We start from the raw sequence: 24,132 nt of genomic DNA on the forward strand, positions 1-24,132 counted from the left end.
CGATTCGAACCTTCATTACTTCTACTGTGGTAGTCACCACCTCGTCGGTAGCAATTGCGGACAGCAAAGCGATTCGAATCAGGCTCCGGCGCATACAGGAGATTAGAGGTGACTACCAGCCACTATTTGCCGCCCAACATCAGACTGGGCATTTCCCAAGGCACCGATATCTACCTACCTGGAACCAACACCGACCTTGAAGCCGTTTATCCGTCCCCCTTTCCCCTTTTGCTCTTGGCATAAGGGTTCTGTTCCCGGTCCAGTGACCACTTCTAGGGCGCAGTCGCTGTCAATACAAGGGCAAAGAACACTAAAAAGAACCTTACTGGGATTGGCGTCCGCCCAGATTGTGGCTGTGTCTCGCTTATAAGTTGAGACCGTTGGACCTGTACCAGGTACGACAACATCAATACTACCTCTACACTACAACCAGCCGGAAGGTTGCCGTGTTTGGACGACTTTATCATCTTGGCAGTCGATAGTATTGACATTCTCGTTTGCAGGCTTTATTCACAAACCACTCACGATCAGTCGTGTATTTCTCCCCTACCTACAACCAGCCTATTGAATCTACTTCACAGCCCCAGGGGCAAGATCACAAGCCGACATCTCATCGACAAGAAGTTCTCTAGGCTGAACCTGGAAAATCGGGCATCAGACTACTAATCACGAGCGAGGAGCAAAGCCCTGTGATATCGCCATCGCTCCGCCTCGACTGCCCTGTGTTCTCCTTCTCAGATTCCCAAGCACCAACCTCTGATCCGGGTTGCCGGCACCGAACCGGTTGACGTTCGCACGAACATATTTCAGTGAATATCGGGCTAAAAGGCATCAAGACTTTGTCTGTTCACCATTAAAAAACGACATTCCATCAAGATGTCCAAGTCACCTCATCTTCCCGACGTTGGGTCTTCCCAGCCCGACCTCCTCCCTCCACCCTCCTACACCGAAGCCATCGGGTCTCCCTCCGGCCCCTCTCAATCCACCACTTCCTCCGTTCCGATCCCCATCCGAACAGGCGAATCCCCTCTAACCACCCATCTCCGCACCCTACCATCACGCCTCCGTTCCGCTCAACACTCACATTCCACGGCCCAGTCCTCCCGCGACGCTTTTCTCGTAGCGCAATGTGTACCGCACATCGAGTGGTTCATCGAAGATGTCGTGAACTTGCCCAAGACGCCGAAGTTGGCCGAGTTGGTGCTGGTGCCGACGGAGGGATTACCGGGGGTGGAGTCCTCGGGAGAGGAAACCTCTACGGGAAGAGAGTTGGCGAGGAAGAGGGAAGCGAGGGATGATAAGGGGTGGGAGTTGGTTGGGGAGAAAGAGCGAAGGCAGGAGGGGGAGGTGGTGACGGTTGTTTGTGTTTCTGCTGCTCTTGAGCAAGTTGTGACGGACGAAAAGGGGAGGACGGTGGACCGGAAGGGCGATGGGAAGGGTTCGGGTTCGGGCTCGGGCTCGGCCCGGCCGAGCGATTACAGTTTCGGAGAGTGGGGCAGGTTCGAGACCGAGACATCCTCCTCCTCTTCTCGCTCCCAGTTGGGACCCGAGGAAGCATGGAACTGGTTCGCTACCCCCGTTCTCGCTCGCCGAATCGCCTCGCTACTTCGTCCCGAGCCAACCCTCGCCCGCAAAACCGTCCAAGCTGCCGTCGAGTCACCCAAGTCCCCGACTTCCCCTTCCTCCAAGAAGTCCGGCTTTGGTAGCTTCTTCCGCAGATCTTCCTCCAAGTCTGAGCCGCAGACACCAACACCGACGGAGCGGGTCATAACGCCTGTTAGGCATGGTGCAATGCTGGAGGAAGATAGGATTACTATGACGGTTAGGGCGGAGGAAGTCACGTTTAGGAGGGAGAACGAGTTTGGGTTATGGGAGAGTGTAGGGGGGTGGGGAGTTGTTGTTTCCATCAAGGTGGGGAGGTTGTAGAATCGGCTGTGTCTAGCTCTAGGTTTATAGTCGAAGCTAGTACTACGGTATAACCGGTAGCAGAGATACAAAGGACAGGGCTATTGTGGACGGCGGAGGTTAGGAACGATAAATACATCAAATAGAATGCTTACTCTAGAGGTACTCACTTACAGCAATACAAGGTACCGTACCCCTAAACTCATCATCGATGTTTCCACTACCGTAGATGCTAGTTTAAAACTTGGGCTATACGATAATTTGTCCGAGTTGGTTCGTCGTCGGCACACTGCGATCTTTCCGACGGAACCGGATCATTTTACGGTACAACACTCCCACAATGCCACCTCCCATCACTAGCAGGTATAATTCCATAACTCATCACTCATGATCATATCCATCACTCATCAATATCAGGCCTCTCCCTCCCGCCCGACCAACCAAGCCCTTCCCTTCAAATCCTCAATGACACTATCCCTCATCCACCAGCTATTCCCTAACGCGACTCCATAGCCAGAGCCCTCACGCAACTCATCCCAGTTCGGCAAACCATGATCCTTCTCCTCTTCGACAGATGCCTTCTTCCCTTTGCCTTTGCTCCTGGTCGTGGGTCCGTGCCCTGCATGTGCTGCTCGGGCTTTAGCCTTCCCCTTCCCAGTTGTCCGGCCCGCTGTCGCAATATCCGCCGCCGGTGTTTCGGGCAATGTACCCAACGCAGGTAAAGCGGCAGAAGCAGGGGACTGAACAGCCAGTGATTGCCGCCGTTCCATCCATTCAAACAACAATCGGAGACCCAGGAGTTTCTCTCGGCTCGGCATGCCACCTCCGGTCAGATCATTTTCAAGCACAAGACGGGCATCGACGAAGGTCGTGGCGCCTTCGCCTTCGCCAACGCCGCCGCCGGAGCCGAGGCGGTCCATGACCACTGCTCTTTCAGCGTGGGTCAGCTTTGCCAACTCTCCAAGCTCGCTGCCCATGCCGTGGCCATTAGCACTGGCAGCATTGCCACCCGTGCCACTCGTGACATCCAGTTCACTACCCTCAGCACCAGCACTCAGTCCAAAAACCCACTCAAACGGATCCCTCGACTGCCCATCTTCTGCAAGCGGACCCACCCCTCGTCCCAAAGCACGCAAAGTAGCAGGAAAGGGTGCCTCAAACGCTGGCCTTCTCCTCAAACACAGGGTCTGGTTCTCCTTAAACTGTTCCACCAAACTGGGGTTCGTTTCGAAGTCGATGGTCAGGTTCCAGTAGCCCTGCTGCCCAGCATCCGTCGTGACGCGTAGGACGTCGTCTAGGGGTGGTAACAGGCAAGGGGTTTGGCGGCGGATGACGACACCCTCCGATGAGGACTCGAAGAGAGAGTCAATGGCAGAGTTCGCCGCGGCGGCGCGGGCTGATGGACTGTTGCGTCTAAGGGAGATGAGAACAGGGACGTTCAGACTCTGACCAGTGGCCCCATCCTTGGCTACAAGGCAGCGTGGGTCTGTTGCCAGCACCCAAAAGTGGCGGAAGGCTTGCAGGTGAGCTCTGTTATCCTGAACCGTTGCCGGAAAGATGGGATAGAAAGCAACAATCAGCGCCGCGACGGCCAGGTCGCTGTTCCCAAAGGTAGCGGTGCCGTAACCGAGGAACAAGGCTCCGATAGCCATGTGACAAGCCATATGACTCCCGTAAGTCGTTTCCTTGTCATCTCTCCCATGAAGCGCCCGGAGCCGGCGGAGAATCACCAGATCGCCGGTGCCCGCCATCACCGTCGCGCAGGAAAGGGCTAACATGTCCATGCACATGCGCGCGTTTGAGCGAGCAAGCTCCGCATCAAAGTTGCTCTTTGGCATTGAGACGAGGCGCATGAATTCATCGAGGTAGTGCACCAGCAGATCGCGGACCTGAATATTTCCTGACCCGGCGAACCGCAGGCCCAAAGCAAAACAGAGACCGGCGAGGATGGAAAAGAAGGGGAGGTCCTTGCTTTGTAGACGAGTGGTGGAGGTCAAGCGGTGACGAGATTGGTACTCCTGTGGAAGCCCTGTCTTTATCCAAGAGAAGGAAGGTGTGATGCCCTTCCAGAGGATGATATGCTTGGCCATTGTGCGGAGGAGTAGGATGTCAGGACGGACGTAGTCAAACTGCAGCACGGTGTCAGGGACGTCGATCTTCCGTGCCACGATATGATCCTCCGATTTCATAAAGATCAAGGCAACAGCAACAACAGCGGCGGCAGCGGAGCGGTCCAGGACGTGCACGAGTTCGACGCGCTTGGTGGCCGTGGCGATGGTAAGCAGCTTCTCGGTGAGGCGCATGTCGCGCAGGCCTTTGAGGTCATTGCCTTTGCCAAGGTTGATGAACCCTAAAGCGAAACCGGCGGCGAGGCGGTAAGATTCGTCACGGAGAGGGTCTTCTTCCTCGCCGTCTTCAACGTGCTCAATTTCCGACATCATGATTTCGCTCATGCGCCGGTGTTGGCTGTTGCAGTAAAGCAGACCGATGCCCATGATGCCAGTGGTTTGGGTGTGCTTGGAGAGGTTCAGTTCCGCCGCACCTCGGGGGAGCATGCGAGTGACGTGGACAGACAGCAGTCTGGTGATGAGAGAGTCCATGGTCCCGATGTACGAGGCGGCGAGACCGAGGAGAAGCCCGATCGAAGTCATGGTGTGCTTGGGGGTAAGGTACTTAAACGCCACCCACTTGGCCACTGACTTGAGGTGACCGTTCAGACCGAGCGCGAGCAAGAAGCCTGCGTGTCGGTTGCTGAGGTCCTGGCCGGGCTTGTTGTAGAGGATCCAAGAGGTGTCGATGGCTTTGGCTTGTGGCGATATCGCAAGCCCGCCGGCAACGCCCTGATGGAAGAAAGCCCAGTTGATCTTTTCTTCAGTGAACTGACTCTTGTCAACACTGACGGTATTGTTGGTAGGCCGGATGATGCATGCAAGATTGAAACCACTGATGTGATATTTTTGGGTGAGTAGCGGGTACCGCAAGGAGTAGTACAGCAAGCCACGTCCAGGTGGGATAGCAAGCGTGCTGGTCGCAACAGTGGTAACTAGCTCCTTTTGCTTCTCCAGGTACTCTGACTCAGACCACTCTGGCTTAGGATCAAGCCGGAGCACGCGTGACTTGCCCGAAGACAAGAGATTCTGGGCCTCATTGAGTCTCCTGTCCTCCCTGAACAGGGTACGAACAACCAGTTGCCTCTCCGAGGCATCAGTCTCCTCACCATGTTCTTGTAAGTCGTCCAAATGCTGACACAGCATACGAAAGTCCCATTTCGCCGTGTGTGAAGGTGGCTGAAGTTCCGACCCTATCGCTTTCGACATCTTGACTTGCTTGAGAATGGTGCTGACGTCGGTGCGGTTTACCAGCTTGAGCAGCTCAGTGGACCAAGACAGAGGAGGGTTAGGCTGACAGATAAAGATGAAGTCTTGTAAAGGCGTCAAGATGGCTTCTGGTAACGTCTCGAGGATTTGAGGGGTGAAACCAGCGGTATGCATGGCTGCTACTGCTTCGAAACGGTCCTTGGCTGTTTTCAGGAGCTCAAAGAGCTTCTTGAACATGAAGGTGCGTGGGGTCATATTACGCCAGGCCCCCTCCCTCGGACTGCTTGCACGAACGTCAGAGGTGGCCGTAGCGTAGACTTGAGGAAGCGTCAGGAAATCGGGGCCATCATCGGTGGTGAAATGCTGCCGGATCCAGGTTAAGACACAAGGGTTGAACACGGGTGGAGGTATAGCCAACTGGGCAAGAAAAGCTGCAAACATGTCAGTCAAAGGATTCTTGTGCCGTGGATCAGTCAACATACCTGAATCATCCGTGCCCAGATCTGCCTGTAGACCAAGGCTGTAGAGCTCCTCGTACTGCTGCCATCCAAGCCATCTCGCAAGCTGCCAGAGTAGCGCCCTAAGATCACTCTGACCAGGCGAGACTTCTTCAGGGGACAAGACACTCAATGTCTGTTCTTCCACGAGGAGGTGAAGCGCAAGCATCATGCTCCAGGCTGCCTTATTGCGACTGTCGCGATCTCTCTCGACGGCTGTTGGGAGGTAGCCATTAACACCAAACGCTGCCATGCCTTCGGCAGATGCAATGTAACTTTTTGCAAGCTCGACATGACGGGCCATGAAGCTCAGTGGCTGCGGGCCTTGGCTAGATGGGATAGTGTCAAGGAGGCCATCCTCCAGCAACCACTGCCAGCCCTTGTTCCGCATCCACGGTGCATCGGCAGATGCCACCGGGGTGGCGTATAACTCCATGGCTTCCCAATTACTGTTCGGCTCAAAAACACGGACGCCACGGCCGAGCCTGGCCAACGATATTTCGTCCGTATGCCCAAGGGCCATGAAACTCGCCAGCAACAGAACGACAAAGGACGACCATTCTCGGTCGGGAGTGGTTACTTCCTGTCGGTTCAAGACTCGAAGCCACTGTGTAGTATGCCACCAACCGGCCAGCAGTCGATCAGCATGTGAAGAAGGAAGTACACTTTTGCAAACGTCCAAGGCCTTGCGGACCTGGGAAGAGGATGGACAAAGTTTGAGGCGGATGCGATGGAATGCGCCGTCCTTATCTAGTAGATCAATGACTCCACGGGGAGAACTGTGGCATAATGCATCAATGCGGATCTGGGACAGGCGAATCCCGCCTGGCTTGGGGACCAACGATGCCGTCCTTGTTCTATGAGTTCCCGAGTAGCTGAGGTTGCTGACATGATCAAGCAGAAGGAGGGTCGCATCCACGGTGGTGAGCTGGCTCCATGGAGATTGCAAGCTCAGCTCTCTGCCACCAGCCTTGTCTTCGGAGAGAATGAGGATGGTCTGCTCGTTTCCATCTGAGATCTTGCACGAGTCAATGACGTTTTGCGCCCTTCGAAGTTCGCTGAAGACCATGGGAATCTTGGAGAAGAGTCCTGACGTGGCTGGCTCAACAGTTGATCCCGGGACGGGATGAGGAACGTGCAGTGTTAGGAGCTGCAATCTCTTGTCGACAACATCCTGGATACCAAGAAGAATCTGGACACGACCCTGCTCGTCAGTAGCAGTAGGAGGACCGACGAGGATGAACACTTTGGACTGCGCCTTGACTGGCTTGTTGGCCAGGGAGTAGCGGACGTTGGCGTTGTCCATGGGGAAACTGTGGACCTTTGTGAAGAGCATCTCGTGGGTTAGTCCTTCGAACTCATGATCATCCAAGCCCATATTGTGGAAGCCCTCGAAGTCACCACCAGCACGGAGCTCCTCGAGTAGAGAGTCGACAGGTGCCTCGGCTAGGCTGTTGAGACCATGGTTGAAGGAACCGCCAAGATGTAAACCGCCGTAGGCACCGCTCATGCGTGTCCGTTGACTGCCTAGTGAATCTCCCTTTCTACCGCCATGCACCGCATGTAGTGTTTGCTCGGAGAAACTCGCCCTCTCTTGGGATGCGGACAAGTCAGCTCTGGCCAACAGAGAGCTTACTCGACGAGACTGTCTGCGGGCAGCGTCATCAGTTTTCTGGGGGTCTAGAGAATTCAAAACACCCTCGAGCGCCCGTCCCTTGTCCTTTTCTTTTTCCCGCTCATCGATCCTGACGCTTTTGCGAGGCTTCTTCCCGGGCAGAGGAGCACCGAAGCTATCTCTGATGGAGGGGTGGACGGGGGTGCTGGCACCGCTAGGCATGCCAGGAGCCATGGAACTGCGTCTGCGAGTCGACTTGACGGGTTTCTTCTTCCTCTTGCCAATGAAGGGATCCTCATTTTCCAGAAAGGTCAAGCGCCAGACGCTGTACATGCTGTTTTCTCTGTTAACGGTAACAGCAATGCAGGCTTCGCTTTGTGAGGCAGAGGCATAGCCGGGTATCTTGATTGCTTCGACATGGACAATCTCTTCGGCTGAACTGAGGAAGTTGGAAGTGGGAGAACCTCCTTGACGTCTCTTGTTTGTCTTTTGCTTTTCCGGATGGGTGACTACCAAACCGATTTCGAGCAAGGGATCTGTCAGACACACAAGACGAGGCCAAGGACTGTCGGGGGTCTCCATGGGTGGCTGCCACATGTTTTCCAATGTGCTGCTCAGCTTTAAGGGGAGCGCCTTGGGTCGCCCAAGGCCTTCGATGGAGAACTCGGCACCGGTATGGCTGAAGATGGACGAGGGCTGTGACGAGACGAAGGAGTTCGGCGGAACCTTGGGCAGTCGCAAGGTCACGGGCAGGGTGTTGTTCGCTCGCTGTTTCCGTTGAATGATGACGCCAATTGGAGCGGCGCAGGCCGACTCGACCTCGAAGGGCATGTGGACGACATGGCTGGTTCCGGAGAGGAAGTAGATGTGGGCTTGTGTCTTGAGGAAAACGACGAGGGCTCGGGCGAGCAGTGGCTTCGCGTCATGTTTCTCGGGTTTGTTTCCGGTCGTGGGTTTCTCGGGCCGCGAAGAGGCAGCATTGACGATGGGGTGGGAGTCTGTCGAGGTAGGGAAATAGGTGAGGAGAGCCTGGGTGACTTTCTCGTTCTCCATATCGAATCTGAAGCTCTTTCGAAAGATGCCGCCGCGGGACCAGATGACGCAGGTATCGGTGGTCAACAGCTCGTCTTCGCAGTCGGCGTGAGGCTGTCGGTCGACGAATATCTCCCAAGTGTAGGACGAAGAGGGAGGGTTCGGAGGGAGGAAGCCTTCGTCAATGGCATGTCGCAGTCCGATGGGCTGGTGAACTCCCAGCGAAGTGGCCGCCGCCATGATGTCTGTCTGTCGTCAAATCACTTGGTCGTTTGCTGGAGAGGAAAAGTCAAGCCATTTTCTGGATTGGCACATAACCGAGTGCGGACTGGGTCCAGGCTGAGGTGTTTGTGATCGAAGCTGGCGCATTTGTCTTTTTGTTTTGTTTGGAAGGAGAAGTCAAGGTGGGATGGAAGCTCCTGTCAATTGCGCAGGGCAACCGCTCTCAGCAGCGTCAACACCACTGGAAATCGCGTCTGATAGCGCTGTGAGACGCGACTGTCCCGCACCTGCAGCTCTCCACAGATTGGACTTTGGATGGTCTGTGCGCGCTGTACCCCTTGCGGATCGCTCAAGTGACACATTTGCTAAACGAATATGCCAGGCCTTTCTCTTTGAGTGAGCTTCTGGCATAAGCGTTTACCACTCACCTGTGGACCTGCCCTTACTGACGTAGCGGTCCTCCACTCCGTTCCCCGGCTCTGGAACCGACCGACAGCGACAACCAACACTTGCAGCAGCGATGAACGACTAGCCCAGGCCTAGGAACCCAACGAATAGCGCCTTACCACAGTAGGCGCAACTCCATTCTCAACACTTCCCAACAACTTTGCGATCAATCAGATAGCTACCTCTACGCCATGATACAGCAGACCCGGCTCCAATCAACATGACGCAGGTCCCGCCGGAGACAGGCGACTCTTCCACGGCAAACACCACGGCCGACACCACGCCCGCCACCACCATCGTGACGTCTCCCAGGGCGCGGCCCAAGCGATCCATTGGCAGCACCATTGGCACCACGACTCCCTCGACGGCGACGGCGACAGGAACGGGAACGGGCACAGATTTAGAGGAAGGGTCTGAGGACGATGGGGACCGCCAGGATGAAGAAACCGAGGATGACGACGAGGAAGACGACGACGACGAGGAGGACGAGGACGAGGAACCAAGACTCAAATATGCCCGACTGACCCAACACCTCGGGCCCCTGTATCGCAATGGCGACGCGACAAGCGCCTTCTTGACGGCTGGCGACAAGATGGTTAGACAGACGGACCCCATGGCTATCATGATCAACACTTGCTGACTTGTGTCCAGATAGTAGGAACGCATAACGGCAACATCCACGTTCTCCAACTGCCCGCCTTCCAGTCCCTACGCGTCTACCACGCCCACGGCGCCTCCGTCACCAGCCTCTCCATCTCGCCCTACCCACCACCTCTCCCTACCTTCGACCCGAAACCTCTCACCCGAGTCTTCTCCCAGACAAACAGCCCTTTGCGCCCGGGAAGCGCCTCCGCCGAGAGCCACCACCAGACTAACCCCGCCTCCGCCGCTCGCAAACGAGACGCCCAAGCCCATGGAGTCCCCAACACCCCCTCCAACAGCATCCACATCGCGACATCCTCTATGGACGGCAACATCTGCGTCCAGTCTCTGACCGATGTCAAGGACGTCACCCTCCGCAACTTTGCCCGACCTGTACAAGCCGTCGCCCTCTCCCCCGATTACAAGAACGACAGGACCTATCTGTCTGGTGGTCTAGCCGGACAGCTCATCCTGACTGTCGGCGCGCCACAGGGCAAGAGTACGGCCACTACGACAGGAGCCGCTGCTCAGGCAGCAGGATGGCTCGGAAACATGGTGGGCGCAGGGTCCGGCAAGGATACCGTTTTGCACTCGGGTGAGGGTACCATCAATACCATCAAGTGGTCCCTGTCGGGGAAATATGTTGTTTGGTTGAATGAGCATGGTATCAAAATCATGCGGACGAAGCTCCATCTCGAAAGTGCCGATCAAGAAGATGCATGGAAACGAATCGGCCACATTGATCGGCCGCAAACAGACGAGTGGGATACCATGGCCAGCGTCTGGAAAGGCCGTGCCGAGTGGATTGACGAGCAGTCCATCGAGCCTGATGAACCGGGCAAGGGTCAAAAAGAGGTGCCGGCTTCGCCTGCGGCTGCTATCTTGAAGCAACAACACCAAAGGACTGAGAAGAAGATTGAGAGATTGGTTGTAGGATGGGGAGGCACAATCTGGTTCATTCACGTTCATCCCGGTGGCATGGGCGTCGGCAAACACGCTGGGGAAAGGTCCGCTGGACGGGCAGAGATTGTAAAGCTGTGAGTGTGCTTTCTGGCCGTCTTGTTGACCAAACTGACCCGAGATTGCTACAGACTTCGAATGGATTGCATCATTTCCGGCATCTCGCTGTATACCCAAAACTTATTACTAGTGCTCGCATACTGCTTACCAGACGAAGACGAAGACTCGGGTCATAAACACACCGCATCAATAGCATCTGGAGGAAGCCAGCCATCAGGAGGGATCAAGCGCAGACAAAACAACCCACCACCAGAACTACGCCTCATCGACCTTACCTCCCAAGCCCAGGTTGACGAGGACGGATTGAGCGTCAGCCGCTTCGAACGCTTGACTGCTAGTGACTACCACCTCGGCGTTCTTCCGGCTCGCAATGTAGCCGCCACTGCAGCCAGCAAAGGCACCTTGGAGACTTTGGCTGGCTTCGGTACCGACATGCTCAACGTTGGTCTGACCGGACTCAATGTTGCGCTGAACCCCAAGTCCCTCTTCAGCTCAAGCGCCAGCATCAAGAGCAGGGAGAGCGACGAGACCCCGTCCAACTACATGGGGAGTATCAACTCGGCATTGAAGGGCGGACTCCGTACTGCTATCCATCCAAACCTCAACAAACCAGGCATCAAGATCTTCATCCACAGCCCGTACGACTGCATCTTGGCAACAAAGAGAGACTTGGCCGATCACCTTGGATGGTTGCTAGAACGCCAGCAGTACAGACAAGCATGGGAATTGGTCGACGAACATCCCGAGATTGTATCTGCGACTGACCGGGCATCCGAACTAGGCGGTTCCGAAACTCCCGACCGAACCCAAAGCGATGATTTTTACGACGAGACCTCCTCCGTCATCGACGGCATGCGCAGCCACCACTCGCTCGCCGAAAAGGAAAAACGGCGCATCGGCGAACTCTGGATCCAAGAACTAGTCGAAGCAAACGACTGGACTCAAGCCGGCCAGATCTGCGGCAAAGTCCTCGGCACCCCCGACCGCTGGGAGAAATGGGTCTGGACTTTTGCCGGCGCCAACAAGTTTGATGAGATTGTCAACTACATTCCCACCGAGCGAACACGACCACCCATCCCCGGAACCATCTACGAAGTCGTGCTGGGCCATTACCTCCAGGTTAGCAAGCCTCGGTTCAGAGAGCTGCTGGAACGGTGGCCGTCCGACTTGTTTGACGTTGGCACCATCACCACTGCTTTGGAGAACCAGCTCAAGTACCGCGATGTCCGAGAAGACAGCGTTGAGGATGGTGAAGTAGGACGGGACTGGCGCATCGTCATGGAGAGTCTGGCCAAGTTGCACGAGGCTAGCGGGCGGACCAAGGAGGCGCTCAGATGTTACATCAAGTTACAGGATGCGGATTCGGCGATGCGACTGATCAAAGATGCGCATCTGGCCGAGGCGGTGGCGGATGATATTCCCAGCTTCATCGGACTTCGCGTGCCGCAGGACAAGCTCCTCAAGATGTCGAAGGAAGATCTCGAGCAGGCTACTAGTGAGGCCATCTCGCTGTTGGTCGATGAGGCGCAGCATGGTTTGGTGAAGCCGGACCTTGTAGTGTCGCAGTTGCAGGAGAAGGACTTGAAGCTCTACACCTTCTTCTACTTGCGAGGTCTCTGGCGTGGGCAGGGCATCCACGAACACACCCATGAGTCCCTAGCCCGTCTGGTCCTCGACAGCCGCACCATGGTGGACCAGTTTGCCGACTTGGCCGTCCACCTCTTTGCCATCTACGATCAACCACTGCTCAACCAGTTCTTGAGGACATCCACAGCTTATGCCTTTGAGAAGGTTCGTCCCATCTGTCTCCCATATTTCCTTGCCCGTCATTTACTGACCCCATCGCATCTCAGGCCGCCCAAGAATGCGAAACCCGCAACTACATCCCCGAGCTCGTCTACCTCTACTCCAAGACCGGCCAGATGAAACGAGCGCTCTACCTCATCATCGAGCGCCTCGGTGACGTCTCCCGCGCCATCGCCTTCGCCAAGGAACAAGACGACCCCGACCTCTGGGAAGATCTGCTCGAGTACTCCATGGACAAACCCAAGTTCATCCGCGCCCTGCTCGAGGAGGTGGGAACGGCCATTAACCCCATTACGCTCGTCAGACGGATACCCGAGGGATTGCAGATTCCCGGGCTGAGAGAAGGGATCAGGCATATCATGAAGGAGCATGAGATTCAGTATTCTATCTCGGAAGGCGTCAGCCGCGTGCTCAGAAGCGAGGTCGCAGCGGCTATGAACACGCTGCGGAACGGGCAGCGCAAAGGCGTCAAATTTGAGGTCGGCGTTAAAGCAGGAGGTGAACACGTTGACGTCCAGCCGACCGACATCCCTACGCAACCCGTAACCGAGAAACCTTCCTCCTCTGGCATCGCCTCCCCCGCCGCTCCATCCCAGCAGCCACCACCAACCCCGTCAACACCAACCCACCGCCGCCTCAAACCCGCTGCGAAGAAGTACCAAGCAGGCCACTGCGCCCAATGTCTCTCTCCCTTCACCACATACGAGACCGACACGCTGGTCGGCTTCGCTTGCGGACACGTCTTCCACTTGCCACATCTACTTGAAGCATTGAATCCGGGAAAGACGGTGGATGCCGACGTGTTGTTGGGAGGTATGGGAGCTGAGGAAAGGAGCGCGCATTTGGTTGGGGCGAAGGTGACGCATGCTCGGTTGTTGAGGGATCGGATTCTTGGGGGTTGTGTTGTTTGCAAGGCTGCCAAGGAGGAGGAGGGGGATGGAAGATGATGTAAGCGCGTTCTGGAGGAAAAGGAGAAGGGACGAGGGAAGAACATTTGCAGTGTGCATTCAATGTTGTGAGCGATGATTTACCCTTGAGAGGAAGTTTTGGTTAAAGGATGAGCATCGGGTTGAGGTTCGGTCTTCGTGGGAGAATGGATGAGAGGAAACGAGACGGGTTAGTACGCATGGACGGATGTGCGTGCGGACCGGGACATACGTTATGATTATGAATATGGATATGTTGATGACTTGGTACGAACGAACAAGCTTGTTTTCTGCCTGCACGTTTTCGTCTGTTCTCTGATTAATGTCGGCCTTCAAACTAATGATGTGGTGGCGTTTGTTAACATCAACATGGCGAATGTCAGAAGTAAGCTTCGACCAATCTTGCCAGGGTTGAGTTTGACTGAAGAAACGTTGACAAAATGAATCCAGATTGCCGAGTCCAACATCTACGACAATGAAATTAGAATCACACGAACGCTTATGTCTCTGAAGCATTTCTTGTTCGCTCCTGATATGAAGCTTTTGCCCCATGTCGATACTGCCGGATCACACCTTCCGACCTTATGGCACATCGGCATTTGTCCGGGCTGAGGGCTCTCGTTCATTGGTCTTTTCCAACCCGATGGAAGGTTCCATCATATCAACATGGATAACTCCACGCACGAAAAAAGGCAAGAGCTTCCGCGACGACCTCATCTATGCTCGGCACACCTGCAGTTGCCATGTGTCCCAAACTGGACAGAGAGGACTTGCAGATCTGGCTCCAACTCCCGATCATCGCCAGGAGTTTTCGGGGACATGACGGCTCGCTGCTATTGCAAATGGGTGTAATTAGAGTCAAGCAAGCAAAGGAAACCTGGTTTAGGTCAAGCCTGTCAGGCACATGACGAGGTTGATGGCTCGAAGAAGTGCTGGGCGCCGATATATAGAGCCAGGCACTGACTGTCCTGCTGCACAGTCCAACACCGAACGTCGTCAGGTCTCGTCACCACGCTTAACTTCAAGCTTGAGAACCGCCATCATCTAACGCTCTGGGGACAGATAAGCCAAGATGATGTTGAAACGCTTTCTGGTGACATCGGCCATTGTGTCAGGCATCAATGCCGCCGCGACTCTTCGCTTCTCATGCTCACATAACCCTCATCAATCCTACACGCACCCTCCCCTACACCTAACATCGTGAATCACGTTTTTACCCGCTAAATTTCGTATTTTCAATGCATACGAACATTTCATCTTGGTCAATTTTTTTCGCTCATTTTCACACGGCCATTTACACCCCTTTGCACGCCCGCATTTACACGTCGCATATCAACAACCACCTCAACGTACGTAAAGAGGGCTCGAAAGGCACAGCGACAACCCATTATAATACCTTCAAACTCTAAACTTTCCTCCCTTAGCAGCAATTTGGAGTTCAGCGAGTAGCCCAGCGAGTAGACTGTAGAGTGTTCAATTTGCAGCACATTGCACTAAAAACCATAAAAGTATCACGAGATTTGAGTTATGGGGAGCTACAGAATCACAAAGACGCTGGGACCCAGCTAGTAATGTAATACGACATTCAAAACAGGTAAGAATACCGCGAAAATCCATATTTGATATGACAGCTGACATTTGGCCGAAGAGGGTGCGTGTAGGATTGATGAGGGTGCGGAGAGTATTAATCAACTAAATCGACGCTGAGGGTCCATCCTGAAGCTGCACTTGGCCTTTACCTCAAGCGAGACGGTGATGGCAACGAAACCAACGCCACCGTTATACGGAAACTCGAAATCTTTGGACAGGAAGAACCCAGGTCCAAGGTCCGAGTGCGCGATCATGTCGCAGAATCTGTCCGCGGCGTTGTGCATCCGAATCCCCTCGGTATCTTCTCCGCTATGATAGCAGTTGAGCGAGTTTGTCCGCGCGTCGCCTTGCTCGAAGGGCGAGGGCAAGGGCGCGGGTGGGGTAGGTATGGACTTGATGGTTGTTGTTGTCGTCTTTGTAGAAGAGACGCGAGGACAGATCGTCCGCAGTTCCGCGCTATTCTCATCATAATCATCACCGCCTGGAGCTCCTGGCCTGGTCATATTCCCGAACCATGGCTGGGTGAGACAGGCTGGATCGGAGAAGTCAGTGAAAAAACATTCATCAACCAATGGGTTTTCAGGGAAGCCAAAAAATGCCTGGACAGGTCGCTTGGGCCAGCTTCCGGAGGGGGGCGCAGGGGCGTTGGGACCGATGGATGCCGGAGGCTTGGGGAATGCACCAGTGGCAGATGTTGTTGTTGCCTTTCTGTCATTGCCCGTGTAGACAATAGCAGGCCAGAAAGGTGTCGTTGCTGGCACAGGCCATATAGTCACGTCTGCACGTTTGTTCTTGTTCGCGGCACCCTGGTTTAGCATTATCGGCTCAAACACCCATTCTGTAACAGTCAATGGCGCCTGCGTGATGGTGCTTGTCCAGGTTCCTTGGCTGACAGTGATCAGCGGATAGTTGACAGTACTGGTTGCACCTGTCCACGGTGGTAGCTTGACATTGCAAGGAGGAGAGCAAGTGAATTTGGGTTGATCCATCTCCCAGATCGCGGGGTCGATCCAAATAGCTTCATCAAACTTCGTGGTGCCGTTACTACCAACATCGAGAATGCTGATTTGGGACCAGTTGGGGTGCGTGTCGACGTTGAGGTTGTCGATGGCCGGGATACCTTTGCCGTCCATGACAGCCATGTACTTGGCACCAATAGTGACAAGATTCTGGAAGCGGACGTTGGCGAAGTTGTTTTGGAGAAGCATAAGCGCCTTTTGACATAACTGCGTATCGATGCAGGTCTGCGCATATGTTGAGAACCACTGGATGATCGCGTGAAAATTAGTAATTGAAGTAGATGCAAGGAGCAACCACACGGGACGAAAATGGCTGTAGCTGGGTTATCACTTACAGTGTAGATGCCTGCACCAGCGACAAATATATTTGCCGAACCTGTCATGACCACAGACCAGGATTGGTCACAGCCACTGAATTCATTTCCAGCAGCACATGTATAATCGGGGTCCCCCGGCAAAAGGCCAACAACGGCAGCAAAAGGAGCTGGTGGTGGCGGAGTCGGTTGGAAGTAGGGCGATTCGGTTTGCAACATACCAGCGTATATGTTTGCTGCCTTGTGAAAATTGTACTGGTAGAACACGGCGTGCTCGGACGCAGTGCCGTAAAGCCTTTAGTCTTGAGGTTAGTCTCTTGGATTCCAGAGCTGTGATGAGAAGAGAAGATGTGCAAGCTTACCAAGTGGGTTTCGTGCTTTCGATCAAAAAGCCACGAGCAACATAGATAGAGGTCTGCACCATGCTATTCTTTCCGCTGACCAGATCAGGGTCACTGGAGGCAGGTAGGGAGTTGTTAGTCCAGCCAGTCACAAGAGATGGTACCTCTACCCTTCCTCATGTCGGGGGAACAGTAGAGCACAACTTACTCAAGCATGTGGTCGGCTCCCCAAAGCCACATATTTTCGAAGTAACCCGACGCCGATGGGGTAAGGTGCATCATCAGACTAGCAGCAGAGCAGCCTGAATTGATACCGCTAGTGACGGGAGGACACTCTGCGGGTGTCAATTTTGTTCCCGTCGCACCTCCTATGCGTACGTGGCAATCCCAAAGCCCGGCGGAGCCTTGTGCATCAGCTTGGATATTCCATTCGATGACAATCAGACCGGCTGTCGCACCGCGTGTCGTGAAAAGGAGGTCCTGCATTTCCACATTACCAACGTCCCCAGCATTTCCAACTTTGATCATGACCTTGGGATTGCTACAGTAGAGGTAGATATGAATCAGCGTTGGGACAGCAAATAAAGAGAAAAATACCTGTAACGTACCTGGCATCCGAGAAATACGAGCCCGACGCAACCAATTGGGACCATGCTTCGCCCACAATCTTGGTACCAGAGGGGATAGTGACAGTCGAGGTGAGAATGTATGATCCGGCGTCGACGAAGAGAATCTTGCCCAAACTTGCGTATAGCGCCGCCTGGAACGCTTGTGTGTCGTCGGTAGAGCCGTCACCTTTACACCCGAGGTCCTTTGTATGCAGGAACGTGGAAGTAGCTTGATCTTCGTACTGAGGCTTGGGGCGTTCAAAATAGTTTCCTTGGGGATCCAGAAGTGTCGAATGCCTTCGATAGTTTCCAATCTTCCCACCCGTGGAGAAAGTACGAGCCGTCGTCGATCCTTCATAGACAGGTCCAACGACCCACTGGTCTATTACAGGCGACGAAGCCAGAATCGTGGCGCCAGTGGTATCGGCTACAGCAACCGAGACACCTGAAAGGACAATGTTATCAAGTGCAATCCCTGTGCTGCCCTTTCCAGGAGTTGCTGTTATGGGATTGACAATGACGACAGTACCGACGTTTGTAAACGACGAGTCCAATGATTGAGACAGAGCCGACTATAAGAAAAGGGGAATTAGCATGATACCTATGAGCTGTAACTGAAGGTAGAGGTATGAAAAGAGTCTCACAGAGCCTTTGATGCTGTATGGGAAAGAAAGACACCAGATCCGAAGGGGCGAGAGAAAAAGAGGGGGACACTCACTGTTGCCAACGCCACCATCACCGACGAGCTGAAATCCCGTCTTCACATTGTTCATGGTGATGGACTTCCATACCCATCCCCAGTCCCAGATAACTTGGATTCCAACTGTGCATCCATTGAACTTGAGGCGTTGCGCAGTGAACTGCTGCTCGCCACCTTTGAGCCCGATTCCACCTCCGGTAAATGTGACATCGGAAATGCCTCCACCGCTGCCATTCTCCGCGAACAAACCTATCTGGGACGAGCCAGCTGCTGCTATTAACTCGACGTTTTGAAGGCTTGTGGCTTGAGCGACTTGGTAGTGGAGACAGGTAACCAAGGTTCCTGAAGTGACCTTTCGGATATCTATGACGATGTTTCGAATTTGACGGTAGAAATTGGCGGTGTTGACGTAGTATCTAGAAGGTAGAGAGTCAGTCTCGCATGTCCTGGAATAGACAATGTGGAATGCAGGTAGGGAGTGGTTATGAGGGTTGAGACGGATGCATATCCTGCAAGTGGAAAAAGGAGAGAGATTATTGGGGTCCGAATCATCACGTACTCAGGGTCCCCGCCATCAACACCCTGGCCTCCGTCCCCAGTATACTCATCCGTGGATAAGACACCTAGACCAACAAAGCTTGGAGCAGCGACGAGGGTTGGCCGGTTGTTAGCATCACCAATGACTTGTGTTCCGAAGGGCAGGGCTATGGTCGAGGATACTAGGTAGGTCCCAGGGGGGAAATACACGATGGCGTTCTTAGTCGTGGACCCATTGCATCCTTTGCCACATCGGGTGCTGTTTGTCCCCATGGCCTTACTTATAGCTTTTGTATCATCCTATGCACCGACGAGGGAGAGTCGTAAGTCAGCATAAGCACACATACACCAGTTAATACAACAAAGCGGGGTATAGTCGTGCGGATGAATGTGTGGGATGGGTTGGGCTTCTCTTTCAGCGCATCGAACTCACCGTGATACCATCTCCCACCGCTCCATAATCGAGCACATTTCTGAAGATGGCCTGCATTCTGGTTAACGGATGAAACATCCCGAATATCCGGGCAATCCTGACAACTCACATAGTTGGGTTCATCTCCCCAAGGCACGGTGCCTTTGCGAGCAAGACTGTGATATTGCATGTGAGCAGGCCATTTGCATTAACGAATGATTCAAACAAGACTTACCTTTGCATCCAATACGTCCCCGCGCTTGCCGTAGCCGCACGCTTCGTGACATTCTTCCATCCACCCACCGAGTCGGCCTCGGCTACAAGGGCTGCCGCTGCCGCGATTTCATCCGTGATATCCAGAAGCGGCGGTACATCCTGGTCAATGGATGCGATGTTTTGCTCACCTGCAACGCTACCTCCGCCGACAATAGTCCCGGGCCTCAAGCCATATTTGTTGCGAAGGGGCTGAGCCACTCGGGCCTTGTTCAGTCTTGACGAGTCGGCAAGCGCCTTCTTCACGATATTCCGTGCGGCTTGAAGTTCTTTGGCTGTCGATCTTTTGAGCAGCGGTGTAACGTTATGCTCTGGCATGCTCCGTGGCTGAGGAACGACTTTCTCTGGTAGGGTCCTGGGAAGCGTCGCGTCTCGGCTCCGTCTCGCTTGCTCTTCGGCCACCGCATCCTCCTGATTCCAGTGGGAGAAACGCTCCATACGAAGCATAGGAATCGTTTTACCCAACAGGTCCGACTCGGGGACCTGGACATACGTAGATATTCGCAGTTAGTTGACTCGTGCTGGCTTAATGAAACATACTTGGATCATGTGAACAATGTTGGAGCTCGTTCAACTTACATAGTTCAGAGTGACAGTCAGATTGGCGTGCACCACATGTTCATACCCTTCGCCCGCCTTGATGCGGGCCCTAAGCTCTGCAGACGTGACGGACCGGCCAGCAAAGGTACCCTTTTCTCCTGCTGAGCGTTTGTCCCGGTTCTGGTAGACGTACCGTTCTTCCTCCAGGTCATCAGCAGTCCCAGTATCCCGCATAACATAGACGCGAGCAGCTACGCCATCCGAGGGTAGAGTTTCGCGAACAAGAGTGAAAAGAATGATCGATTTGTTGGGGACAAACCGCGGATCGCTCTCGGCTGCACGTATGAGCTCCTCACGAAGACGTCCGTGAGCGGTTGCTTGCCCTATCGGTCGTACGGGTCAGCGAAAAATGGAACTCTTCTAATTTAAGGTATGACGGAACATTAAACGGTTCGCGATGGGTCCTACAATCTTGTTCTGCTTTGACTCTAGTCTCGCCAATCGGTTGACAGCGAATCGCGGCACACCGGGTTTGGGACGGGTTAGTGTTCGTCGGACCGTCTCCACCCTCAACCCTAATAAACACGTCAGTATCAAACGCGGGAACATTGAAGCCAATACCGAGTATTGCGTGGCAGGCTGTAAGACACCCGCACATTTTGGACGAGTGCTTTTTTTTGAGCCGATGGATTGATAACAGACTAATGACCACCACCCGTTGCATAGTCATCGAGCCTCTAAGAGCTTATGACGGGCTCTGCGGTCCCCCAAACAACAACGCTACCTGTCTCGGCACCAAATTTGGCCAGTGCTGTAATGCAAACACTTTCAAATGCGGCAACTCTCCGTGAGTCCCCCCTCGTCATAAATTGTCAGTCAATTTGGTTATGCCTAGGCTAATGCCCTATTCGAAATTTAGAGAAGACTGTGCAGACGGAACCTGCTACGAAGGCGCATGTGCAGGAGATTCTGTCTACACCACAGACGGCAATTGCGGCAGTGAGCATGGCTATAAGATGTGTGCTGGTGTATGGGGCGATTGCTGCAACGCAGCCGGAAGATGTGGTACTGGCCCTTCATTTTGCGGATACGGCATGTGCCAACTGGGAAATTGTTCCCCTAGTCCATCTTCATCGACAACCACCACCACGTCAAAAAGCTCAACCTCGACCTCAACCACCACGACCAAGCCAACATCCACCAGCAGCCCTAAAACCACCACCTCCAACCCCGCTACTAAAACGAGTTCAGCCACGACACCCAAATCGAGCACCGCGGCAACCACTACTAGCATGAAACCTCCTAGCACTACAATCCCCGGTCTAGCTGCTTTGCCCTCATGTGGCCAGACGTGCTTCAACAACATGCTTGCTCAATATTCCACCCTGGGATGTGCCGCTCTAGACGGATACTGTCTATGCAACAACGTCAACTTTAAGAATGGCATTCGCGATTGTTCAAACGGGGCCTGTGGAACTGCTGTTGGCAGTACTGTGATCGCTTTCGGAGATGCATATTGCTCCACGGCTTTCGCTACGCACATCGCCACGGCCACCGGCGTGGCTGCTCTGCCCTCTTGCGGTCAGACGTGCTTCAACAATATGGTGGCTCAGTATTCGGCTCTGGGTTGCGCTAGTCCCGCGCCGTCTTGTTTGTGCAAGAATGCCAACTTTGGATACGGCCTGAGAGATTGTTCAAATGGCGCATGTGGGACGGCAGTTGCTTCGAGTGTAATTGCGTACGGAAGTTCATATTGTGCGTCTGCAACCGCTATTTAAAGGAAGAGAAGTCACCGTGGTAGTTGGGTAGCGGAAAGGTAGTGGTGTGATGTGGAGGATCAGGAACATTGTGTGATATCCCATTTCTGGACATTGTGAATGCAAAGGATCTCATGTACTTCTACTCCAATCTGCGAACTACCTTCCTGTGTAAGACAAGATTTGAAATTCTGCTATATGGGTTTTACCACCTTCTCCTGCCACTAGCTGCATCGATATCACACACCTCCTAGTGCCCCCTACTCATTTCTTATTGCCCTTGAAATTCAGGTTCCTCCTCGGTCAATACCATTTTCCTTTGTCCTTTTTCCGTGTCCTTGTCCTCGTCTTCCACTTCCACTTATCCTTCGATTTTCTTCCCCTTTCCCTCTAACTCAGTTTCCCGTTCCTCTTGTCCTTCGGTTGTCTCCTCCTGTCCCTCGCCTCCAGGGTTAATACGAATACCCATCCCTCCAACGGGCACGTTCACCACATTCACCACATCACCACTACTTCCCAATGAACGCAGCATCGCGTTAGCCGCATCAATGCTATCTTGACTGAGCGGGCAATGGTTGCGGACCCATTCCGTCTTCTCTACCAACCAATGTGCTGGCTCATCGTCGTAAAAAGTTACCATCCACTCGAATTCCGGATGCGATGCGTCGCATTGATCGTACTGTCTGACGCCCCTGGCTTTCAAAACGTCGTCGCGCATACTCATAAGCCAAGTATGGACAGCTGAGGTGACGCATCGTTAGCAAAGATCCAGGACATGACAGGGAGGTGATTGAACGGCCAAGAAGCAAAAGGCAAACACAAAAAACTCACCACAAACATAATCCCCAATTGTGACAAATCCCCCTGCACCTCTTGGCGTAACCTTCAACCTCCTTCCCCACGTGCGCACCGGCCGATCCTCCCCGCAGCACTTGATCAGAAACTCCGTGTCAGAATCTGCTTCCCAGTTATAAGGATCCTCCTCCTTTGGGTCATCTAGCCACGGCCGGATGTCGTCGTCGAGATCGCCGTAGGTCACAAATTCGCCGTGTACTTCGCTGTGCCATTCGTGCGACTCCACCCAGTTCTGTTCCCAGCTGTCGAGGTCTACGGAGGCTACGGTCATCAAGGACGCGGGTGGGTCGGTCATGGGGAGGAGGGCAATGGGGTGGTAGGTGCCGGTGCTGGTGTTTTCGGGGTTTTGGTCGTCGGTTGCATCTGCCGGTTTGAAGAATGGTTCCAGGTGTCCTTCGGCACCGCTGTCGTTGGACATGACGGAAATTGCCGAGGGAAACGTGCCTTTGAACTCCCAAACCAGTCGATCAACTTCTGGAGAGAGGCTAACATGGGGCGGCAAGTACGGGCTTTCAAGCTCTTCGTACGACTCGCTTGGTTGGGGAGTTGCCTCTGTGGAAGTTTCCATTGTTGTTCTTGTGTTGAATGCACGTGTTGTGAGGTCTGGTTGGGAAGGGGATTCCATTGGAACCCGAGGGACAGGAAGTTGGTAGCTGGCGCGGAAAGAGATTGCAAATGGAAAAGCACAAGGAGGGAAAGGGAGCAGGTGCATGGGATATAAGTAGGTACCTAACAATAAGCTCAAGAGGGGTGGCTCAAGTAGGCAGGAGCTCAAGGTACCCCTGTCACATTTCCCGCTAAGCTTTCGCTACTGCACAATACCCGCCTACACATGCATCGTTCCTGGTCCTAGTCTCTGTGCCGGGTTGCCAGAGATTATGCCACCCGATTCTAACAACTTCCCCCAGATCTCTTTCATTCCTGTTCAATTGCACCTTCAACATCTACGAACACAACGTACTACGCCACCTCTCATTCTCATTTCCACTTCCCATCACCACCTTCGCCTTGCTACCTCTACGATGATGGAGGCCACACCATCACACCAGTCGGATGAACCTCTATATCCCTCATTCGAAGAACTTCAACGCAAAGGACAACGCGTTATGTAAAACTGGTTGTGATGAGACTGTTGGCATACTTGATCGTTCGTTAGATAAAGACAAGGAGGTTTGCGCCCCCATGTCTTCTGGCCCGTCGCATTCCCCAGCTTCTTTTCGTCACCATAGCTTAGAAAGACGGCGGGGTCCCGGCGCGCCACCATGCCCCCCGGCTCGCCGGCCCCAGCCTTCTCTAATATATCACTTCCCTCTATAATTTCCCTCCTTCTTCTTGCATGAATACCTTGTGACCTGTATCTTTCCTATCCTTGCGTCTTTTCGTTTCTTGTGTCCTTGCGTCTTTGCGTCTTGGCGTCTCCTGGCCACTCTTTCGTTTGTGATCCTGACCAGCTCCGACTCATGTGTAAGCCACGAAGCGAGGTCATTAATCTGGATATTCTCCCCTTCTCCCTTACATTTTGGACAATCGAATGGCTCTACGATTCTGTGATACTTATTCATATGCCTTGACAAGAGTGTACAGTCTCTTTCACGGTTAGGGTTAGGGTTAGGGTTAGGGTTAGGGTTAGGGTTAGGGTTAGGGTTAGGGTTAGGGTTAGGGTTAGGGTTAGGGTTAGGGTTAGGGTTAGGGTTAGGGTTAGGGTTAGGGTTAGGGTTAGGGTTAGGGTTAGGGTTAGGGTTAGGGTTAGGGTTAGG

At 53.8% G+C, this 24,132-nt stretch overlaps 6 protein-coding genes across 6 annotated transcripts; 3 read left to right on the forward strand and 3 right to left on the reverse strand.

Moving 5' to 3' along the window:
* Positions 1-592: 592 nt before the first annotated feature.
* B0H65DRAFT_179192 (uncharacterized protein) lies at positions 593-2,109 on the forward strand. The gene has a single exon (XM_062821485.1). The coding sequence runs from the start codon at positions 877-879 to the stop codon at positions 1,924-1,926; it is 1,050 nt and encodes a 349-aa protein (XP_062683649.1). The 5' UTR covers positions 593-876; the 3' UTR covers positions 1,927-2,109.
* Positions 2,101-8,768, reverse strand: B0H65DRAFT_463741 (putative APC1 protein). The gene is made up of 2 exons (XM_062826719.1): positions 5,705-8,768; positions 2,101-5,653 (listed from the first exon to the last, which is right to left on the reverse strand). Exons 1-2 carry the CDS (start codon positions 8,604-8,606, stop codon positions 2,319-2,321), a joined length of 6,237 nt encoding a protein of 2,078 aa, XP_062683650.1. The 5' UTR covers positions 8,607-8,768; the 3' UTR covers positions 2,101-2,318.
* A 294-nt stretch (positions 8,769-9,062) lies between these two features.
* B0H65DRAFT_179214 (uncharacterized protein) lies at positions 9,063-13,480 on the forward strand. Its single transcript, XM_062821486.1, has 4 exons — positions 9,063-9,630; positions 9,687-10,714; positions 10,769-12,488; positions 12,551-13,480. Exons 1-4 carry the CDS (start codon positions 9,256-9,258, stop codon positions 13,448-13,450), a joined length of 4,023 nt encoding a protein of 1,340 aa, XP_062683651.1. The 5' UTR covers positions 9,063-9,255; the 3' UTR covers positions 13,451-13,480.
* A 993-nt stretch (positions 13,481-14,473) lies between these two features.
* Positions 14,474-20,421, reverse strand: B0H65DRAFT_539068 (uncharacterized protein; the record flags this gene model as incomplete). Its single annotated transcript, XM_062829107.1, has 13 exons — positions 14,474-14,589; positions 14,826-14,922; positions 15,169-16,284; positions 16,374-16,647; positions 16,715-16,807; positions 16,902-17,234; positions 17,302-17,746; positions 18,020-18,417; positions 18,561-18,705; positions 18,972-19,126; positions 19,186-19,706; positions 19,803-20,146; positions 20,331-20,421. 13 exons carry the CDS (start codon positions 20,419-20,421, stop codon positions 14,474-14,476), a joined length of 4,128 nt encoding a protein of 1,375 aa, XP_062683652.1.
* B0H65DRAFT_492706 (uncharacterized protein) lies at positions 20,368-21,535 on the forward strand (the record flags this gene model as incomplete). The annotated part of the gene is made up of 3 exons (XM_062827755.1): positions 20,368-20,404; positions 20,490-20,610; positions 20,683-21,535. A coding segment is annotated over exon 3 (756 nt), but the record flags the coding sequence as incomplete, so codon positions are not given.
* Positions 21,536-21,881: 346 nt separating this feature from the next.
* On the reverse strand, positions 21,882-22,943 carry B0H65DRAFT_424915 (uncharacterized protein; the record flags this gene model as incomplete). The annotated part of the gene is made up of 2 exons (XM_062824540.1): positions 21,882-22,261; positions 22,352-22,943. 2 exons carry the CDS (start codon positions 22,941-22,943, stop codon positions 21,882-21,884), a joined length of 972 nt encoding a protein of 323 aa, XP_062683654.1.
* Positions 22,944-24,132: the final 1,189 nt, after the last annotated feature.

This window comes from Neurospora tetraspora, assembly GCF_033439725.1.
Source record: "Neurospora tetraspora strain CBS 560.94 chromosome Unknown B0H65scaffold_3, whole genome shotgun sequence".
NCBI classification, from domain to species: Eukaryota; Fungi; Ascomycota; class Sordariomycetes; order Sordariales; family Sordariaceae; genus Neurospora; species Neurospora tetraspora.